Here is an 8,199-nt window from a genome sequence, read left to right as displayed (position 1 = left end):
GAATTCGAATTTTATTTTCGTTCCAATTTCGTTTCGTGTCGTGTATTTTTATCGTGTTGTGTCAACAATTGTCACCCCTACCTATGTTTACTTCGTTGGTGGAGGTGATCTTATGGCTGAAAATAATTAAGCTTAATGTTTTTCAAAGGAAAGTTTTTGATGCGGTCATTGTTGTTTTTGTTTGGGTCATATAGATTTATTGAAACAATGTTGTCTCTGCAACGACTAAGTCTAGAAAGCCTGATATTTTTTACAAGGTTGTATGATCCTCTTATTTTTTAAAATTAGAGTAGAAAAAATATGATGAATTGGATTGGTTGAGTGCAAACTATGTTGTCATACCATTATTTTTCTAGCTAGTATATAAAATATATAGAAATTATGTTTTTTAGTGTTTTACGGGTCCATTTAGTCAAAACAAGTACCTTTAAATCTTATATAAAATATAAAATAAAATAATAGTATATAATATCAATACAGTATTAAATAGGAACAAAATGAATGATAAAAACAGACAAATAGAAGATGAGATACAAATATAAAAGGCTGTCTCTTCGCTCCCTCTCTCCCTCCCCCTCCACCATTTGAACAATCTAACCTACTTTTTAGGTACGTATCTCTTCTCTCTTTCTTTTCTCTCTAGTTAAAAATATAACTTTTATTACATTAGATACATAAGAGATAGCATGATTCTAGTACACATATGCACATCTGAAATATAAGTAGATGTGTAATTCTGATTGTTTTGTTCTTGTTTGTCTTCTTTTAGGTTTACAACAAAGATGGTTTTCGAGAGATTGAAGGTGTCACTGAAGATAAGATTTAGGTCTCTGAAGATATGGAAACCGAATGATGATTCATACAACAAGATTGAAAAGAGTGATAGCATGAGGGTTGAGATACGAAGCAGGAAAGCACGTAAACTTATTGAAGAAACTCTTAGAGTCGCTGATTCTCCCAAGTGTACTAAAGCCTACTCTTTCTAAACTATTAGTAGTAATTAATATTAGAAGTAACAATAATTCCAATTATTCCATACTTGTGTTTCTGTATAGATGTTTAGTTACTGGAGGTGTTATCGAGTTCTTGAACCAAACACCAACCTTTAAAATAAACTAAAGTTCGTTTTGTGTGATTTGCATGTGGATTTTTCATGTTAAATATGTCAGATGTCATGATTATTTTATAAATCATGGGAGATTTATAGTGTGTTATTTTTGGTAGTTAATTAGTTACTGTCGTTATGATTGAGTTAGTGACTGCTTTTCAACTTTTAGTGACGCCACATGTGGTCAGAATATTTCCTCTCTTTTATCAGGAATGTGTGGTGAGCATAAAGGCTAAAGCAGACCATAAAAAGAGTTTGTTTTGTGCAAATCACGTGTATTATCTCTTCTACATGTGCATTGAAATTAAAAATCGATGTAGTAAAAAAAATATATCAAAAAATGAAAGTGTTTCGTAATATATATTATCAACTAGGTGTGAGACTCATATATTATATGGGTTTATTTAAAAAAATATATATGAAATTTTAACAATTTGATGAGTTTGAATTTATAAAAAAAATGAGAAAAATTTTGAATTCGTAAAATTAATGAGACTTTAATATATTGAATACATTACATATATACATATTTTCTAATAAATATTATATATATATATATATATATATATATATATATATATATATATATATATATATTACCTTACATATTAAATGTGGAATTATAATTTAATAAAAATAAAAAATACAATAGAATGACAAGTGGAAAATAAAAAAATTCAAAATTTGTAGAAAATGTCATGTGTCCAAATGAAGGAGAAGAAGACATGTAGCAAAATGTTCTTTATTTATTAGGGAGGATTCGACCAGAAAGAAAAAAAGATGGTTGTTTGGTTGTAGAAAAAGAACGATAGGTTAAAGTTAAGGGTGGGTATGGCTGTTAGGGCATGCGAGTTGTTGATTACTTGTTTTCTTCCAAAGTTTTAAAACCAATTTAAGTTGTCAAAGTGTTGCAAATAAGAATAATAAAAAAAATCAACGTTATATTATTTTATTTATCATTTTTAATTGTATGAAAAAAAAAGTGTAATGGTTATTTTATATTTTTGGTGACATTAATTCAAAAATTGTATGATCTTCCTAATCATTTTTACTTTGATAGTCTCCATGAAACATTTGGAGAACTCCAATAAATAACCTTCTAGAACTAAAAAGATGGCCACATCTATAGACTATCATTTCTAATACATGAAGGTTTTTTTTGCCACTTGTTACACTCTCTTTTAATTTGTCAAATATCATTTTGTGGTTATTTTGAATTATTTTTTTTGCACATGTCATTTTAATAGTTTTTCTATTTTATCAAATTCCACATAATATTTTAATATAATTATTATAATAAATATGATAATAAATGGATATCAATTTCATTAATTAATTTACTTTTTAATTTCAAAATTCCCAAAATTAATGCTCATTAGTTTCTTTTATTTATTTAAATTATTTGTTTAAATTTAAAAGATAAAAAAAATATTTCCATTATAATAATTCATTATTTTCTTATTTTCTTATAAATTCAAAGCTTTTAAATATTTTGAGATTTATATTTAGTTTCTTTTTGTTAAAATTAATTAACTCATGTAATACATGGGTCTTACAACTAGTAATCTATTATTATCCTCGTGGTTCGTGACTAATTTAGTTTATTTTTTTTTCTAATTTTTGCTTCATGGATTTGTGTCATTAAATTTTTTTTCCTATCATATAAAGAATACCCATTATTATATATTAACTTCTATTTTTACAAATAACTGAATGAGTATTAGATTAATTAAATAGATAGCGTAAACAAATTAACAAACAATTGGAAAAAAAAAATCCTTATTCAAACCTTGTTTTCTATTGCTAATTTTGTTATAGGTCATATTGATTTAAAAAAAATGTTTGGTTCAAATTTTCGAATATAGTTATATAAATAATAGTAAAATTATTTACCCTAATTTAATGGACCTAATTTCAAAATCATGAATCCATTTTTCCAAAATAAAAAAACAGGTATGGTGGCCCACGACAAGATCAGCTGAAATGAAGAATCTGTGTTTTCTTGTTCGAGCCCATGGATCGATGGGCCCAATTTTAATCATAGTGTGACACTGTAACTCTATGATTGGAAGAAGACAACCAATTCATGTCGGATGACGTTTCTCTAATCTATTTGATTCTTGGACTTATTGTTTAGGGATAAGGCTAATAGAATTCTTGAGATAATATATATAACAAACCAACAATGTAATGATGTATATAGAAAATAAACAAGTTTGATCGATAACATAATCTATCAATTGCCAAATAGAACACCAATAACTTAACGTTACTCCGGTATAAGTGATTTAATGAGAGAGCAAGATATTATTATTTGGAGAAACCGAAATATGAATCAAAACTCCAAGTAAAAGTATAGTACATAAATTAAGCACACAATGAAGACTAAAAATATGATCACAACTTCGAATATCGAATTCAAAGTACTCAAATAGGAAAGGATGCTCTGAATAATAGAATACTAATAAAATATATGATCGAACCAACATTTAATTGAATTTGAAAAAAAAAATCAGAACAAATGGTTTGATCCTTTTTTTTCTTGAACCAAAAAAATCAATGAATCGGAATCCACATGACCACATGCATATAGATACAAATAGTCCGTTTTACAAACACAGACATCTAATGATCTAAAAGTCCACTAATCCATGTTCAAGTTTTTGACTCAATTGGTAATCCATCTATAGCCCACACCCACAAGGCCGATATCTTTTAATTGGCATTCCATTTAATGGTAAACGATAATTACACAACAAAACATTACACATTAATAAATTTATATTAACTTTTGTGTAGTTCATATTTGTAATTTTCCTGTAATTTATATTTACCATGGTTTTAAGAGCATAATTTTTAATTAATATTGAGATTTGCTTCTTAAATCATACGGTAAATAATAAAAAGAAAAACCATCGATTTTTTTTAAACAAAAAGAATATGTTCATGACTAACAATTGCATCCTATTAGGGAAATGCTCCATAATACAATCCCATATATGAAACGAATAGTTATCAAAGAGCCAATTAACTTTGAACTTTAAAAACTTGTATGTCAACTTTAAAAGAGGTAAATCTAGATTCATTGATTCATGATCCTAGACTGCAACCATCGATTTTAAGCTATCCGATAACCAATATGATGAAATTAGACGATTTTATATTAAATGTAGACCATATCAACTTCATAATTCAAAGTATAATTTCAGTTATATGAGTCCTGACGGTTGTATGCGTACTTTTCATCAAACTTCGTTTAGGAATTTTTTATGGTTAGAATATTCTGAGAAAAAGTATGTTGCATTATGTTTCGTTGTTTTCTTTTTAATAAAAACCTATGTAAGTATCCTTTATTCTAAAATTCATGTTTCTAATCCTTTGTGTTAGTTGCCAATATATAGCAAAAAATAGGGTGCCTTAGCCAAAATTTTCAAAACAAATCAACTTGAAAAGGAGAACTGCCACATGGATTTTATAGCCTAGTCCTAAGGGCTAAGGTCACGGTGGAGTGGTATGTTGGTTGAGGCAGGTGGTCTACAAGACCTAAGAGTTTGCGTAAGTAGGACTTTAACAACTTTTGTTTTGAGAAATTTTTTTCTACAAACGTCACTGTTACTTAAATAGTCAACAAAACATATATGTAATAACTGCGTTAGGAAAACAATCGAACTTTTTCATATATTTTAAAGCATCGGTGAGATTAGTAGTTACACTTAGTAAGAATATGTGATTAAGAACAAGAAAAGTGTGTCATCGATTTCTTACATTCAATAAAGTCAAAGCTCAGGTTGAAAGCTCATGTAGTTCGAAAATATATATAAAAACAATGTTCCGTTACCTTATCTTATTGAGTTCAACCCAAGAATATTACTATTATACATACATATAGATTGAAAAGCTTTATAGGTGTTCTAGTCAAGTTCTTGTAAAATTGAACTCCTACTCATATCTTTTGAGTTTGTTTTTGTACTCAAGCTCCAACTCAATTGAGCTCTGAGTTTGAAAATGCTCAATATTTTGGTAGCCATTAGACAACTACTATTGATTTTTATGGTGTTTAAGAGTTGGTTCGTGTTCTTTTTATTTTCACCCAACCTTTTGATATCCATTGATTGGATGATCGTGTCCTTGCCACTTTAAGATAAAAGTGGCATGAAAAAAAAATCTAAATTTGAGCCCCAAATTTGAATTAAATTGCAGAAACTACCCCATATTATAGATAATTACATAATTCAACCATATCCTAGATGAAGGGGTAATATATGCATATAGTCCATAGTATAAGGGGTCTACATTAAACTCCAGAAAGCCATGTATGAACCCTCAACGGTCCAATCTTCAGAAGATTGTGGTATATCTATCTGGATCCAGCCCATGTACCCAACATACACGTCAACACAACATAAATTTTCGTCAGAAGTATACGACTGATTCTGTTTCCACAGTGTACAGACCCACTAACGGCTCTCATTTTCAGGTAATTTGCGTCATGAATTTCATGAATTAATGTGATTTCGCAAGTAGAATTTTTATGATCTTTCGTGATTATCAGTTAATTTTTGATGAGATTGCTGTTTCTTTTGTGAACTCGAAGCATTGTTGTTTGCGAATTCAAGAGGTAATTAATCTGTGTTGGGTATTTGATGATTCAATTAGGGTTCCTCTTTTGGTGTCATTTGTCTTGATTGAAACGGAATAACCTTTTTCCCCTCTTCGTATAAAGTTATTGTATCCCTTTTAGTCCATAAAAGATCAGATCAGGTGAAATCATCATTCTTGCCATATTTGCTTCAAATTAGGTTTTCCGATATTGGAAACACTAACCTGAACTTTTGTACATATGCCCACCAAGTGTTTGTTAATATGCCAACCTTATTGTTCATGCTTTCTCTAGTTATCATGAACTTTAGGATTCATACATATATATTCAAAACTGATAATCATGCATAATAATTCTGAAAAGAAACCAGAATGTAAAAAAGATGATTCACTCCATATTTTACCTCTCTTTTTTATTACAAAAATCCGATTAGGTATGTCTTCACCTACCATTTCTAGCATATAAAAATCACAAAAAGAAGCATCTTCAACTGCAAACACCAACATGTAAATAATCAAGAATTAATAAATATTAATAATTCAACACATATACTTAATAATTGATGTGTCCCATCTTTTTATTGCAGGAAGAGTTGACTTGTAGCCATTAGCATTAGATCCAAGATTGTGTTCTAATCCTACATCTCTTCTGTAGCCAATGGTACCCCCCCCCCCCCCACCCCACCCCACCCCACCCCCTACACACCCACCCACCTCATCCATTTTCTTTCAATAAATTTAACTAACTTTTTACATTTTACAGGCTACCAATGAGAATCTACCTCCAAATGTAATAAAACAATTAGCTAGAGAATTGAGAAATCTTGATGAAACACCACCCGAAGGAATTAAAGTTGGTGTAAATGATGATGATTTTTCAACAATATATGCAGATATCGAAGGCCCAGGTATATATATATATACATGATTCTTATTTTGTGTTTTATCTCTTTGAATTGACTAAAATACCCTTCCTCGTCATATACAGCTGGGACTCCATATGAAAGTGGCGTTTTTCGCATGAAGTTGATACTTTCTCGCGACTTCCCTCATTCACCTCCTAAAGGTTTGTCAATTCTACTCGAGTTTTACTATATACAATTATACATATAACTTTTAATTAAAATATTAAAAAATATATATATTGTGTTATATTTTTAGGTTATTTCTTGACCAAAATTTTTCATCCGAATATTTCATCAAATGGTGAGATCTGTGTAAACACATTGAAAAAGGATTGGAACCCAAGTCTTGGCTTACGCCATGTTTTAGTTGTAAGTACTCACATTTCTTTACTAATTATAGCATTTTTATTTTATCTTTTTACACATAAATAATAATTATATTTTTACACAAATAATAATTATGTTTTTATATTGTTATAGGTAGTTCGATGTTTACTCATTGAGCCATTTCCAGAATCAGCATTAAATGAACAGGCTGGGAAAATGCTTCTAGAAGATTACCAAGAGTACGCTAGACATGCCAGGTCAGCAACTTAGCATCACCATTGTTTCTTCCTATTATAGCAATGAACTTTTATTTTTAAAAATTTATTTTTAAGATTTAAGAAAATAATTTTTTTGAATAAATTTTTTAAAGGCTGTATACTGGAATCCATGCGTTGAAGCCAAAGCCAAAGTTGAAGACAGTGGTGGTGTCCGAGTCAACTCCTGGTCAAAAGGTTGACCAGTCAACACCTGGTCAAAATGTTGACCAGAAAAACATGGGATCAGATGTGGTGGTGGCAACTCCGTTGGGTCTGTCTTCGAATACAATGAAAGGAGGAGGAGGAGGTCAGGAGATGCCGCCAAGTGCCGCTGTGAATCCGGTGGTGGAGATCGGAGTTAGTAGCGGATCTGGTGCACTGCCGCCACCGGGATTGGCGACACTAAAGAAGGAAATGGTGAAAGTGCAAACTGATAAAAAAAAGATTGATGCTAGGAAGAAAAGCTTGAAAAGATTGTAATTGTTTAAACTTTAAAGCAAGTTTATATGATAGTAATGTGGTTTTATTTCCTTTAGTGTTGTTGGAATGTCTTATCTAACAATGTGACTTAGTGATTCTGAATTGGGTTTTTACTTTTTTACTTTTTACCAAAGATAGGAATGTACTTTTTTTTTTAAATATCAACGTACTTAAGTTTTGCTATCTAAAAAGTTATCATTTTATCACCTTCTGATTATTACAAAATTGTTTTTACATAATATAAGATGCAAACCCGTTTAAGTGAAATGTAATTAACTCGTTTTTTGGTAAATTGGCAAAAGAATCAACTATTTCGGAATGTGTCATTCTGCACTTGAGTTTGGCCCGGCCCATTAAGAAATGGGTCATTGACTCAGTGGACCCATACTTAATGCTTCCTTTACTTATTATTATTTGTGCGTTTTTTTATGGAGTAACAAATCAAAAAAAATAGTCTGAAATGTTTTCATTTGTGTCCAGAATGCGAAGAACATGTTTGTAATGGAATTTTATTTCGTATCCA

The 8,199-nt window shown here is 29.9% G+C and overlaps 1 protein-coding gene and 1 long non-coding RNA gene across 3 annotated transcripts; both read left to right on the top strand.

Moving 5' to 3' along the window:
- Window positions 1-501: 501 nt before the first annotated feature.
- LOC145100781 (uncharacterized) lies at window positions 502-1,214 on the top strand. The gene is made up of 2 exons (XR_013705249.1): window positions 502-609; window positions 770-1,214. It is a non-coding gene; the product is annotated as an uncharacterized LOC145100781 (long non-coding RNA).
- Window positions 1,215-5,456: 4,242 nt separating this feature from the next.
- Window positions 5,457-7,799, top strand: LOC145097750 (ubiquitin-conjugating enzyme E2 22-like). 2 transcript variants are annotated; one of them, XM_079035392.1, is made up of 8 exons: window positions 5,484-5,585; window positions 5,661-5,726; window positions 6,295-6,368; window positions 6,471-6,615; window positions 6,696-6,773; window positions 6,869-6,981; window positions 7,093-7,196; window positions 7,310-7,799. In XM_079035392.1, exons 3-8 carry the CDS (start codon window positions 6,366-6,368, stop codon window positions 7,674-7,676), a joined length of 810 nt encoding a protein of 269 aa, XP_078891518.1. In that variant the 5' UTR covers window positions 5,484-5,585; window positions 5,661-5,726; window positions 6,295-6,365; the 3' UTR covers window positions 7,677-7,799. The 2 variants fall into 2 exon arrangements, with proteins under 2 accessions (XP_078891517.1, XP_078891518.1); XM_079035391.1 differs by lacking the exon at window positions 5,661-5,726 and having other exon boundaries at window positions 5,457-5,585.
- Window positions 7,800-8,199: the final 400 nt, after the last annotated feature.

Source organism: Lactuca serriola, chromosome 4 (assembly GCF_051521515.1).
Source record: "Lactuca serriola cultivar US96UC23 chromosome 4, Lser_US96UC23_V15, whole genome shotgun sequence".
Lineage (NCBI taxonomy): Eukaryota > Viridiplantae > Streptophyta > Magnoliopsida > Asterales > Asteraceae > Lactuca > Lactuca serriola.
This window is presented reverse-complemented; position numbering and strand designations above follow the sequence as displayed.

Bases quoted from the DNA above. Each gene is read 5' to 3' on its own strand.
- LOC145097750 (XM_079035391.1), top strand. The intron at 6,616-6,695 runs GTATATATATAT...CGTCATATACAG, and splicing joins TGCAGATATCGAAGGCCCAG to CTGGGACTCCATATGAAAGT. The intron at 6,774-6,868 runs GTTTGTCAATTC...TTATATTTTTAG, and splicing joins CCCTCATTCACCTCCTAAAG to GTTATTTCTTGACCAAAATT.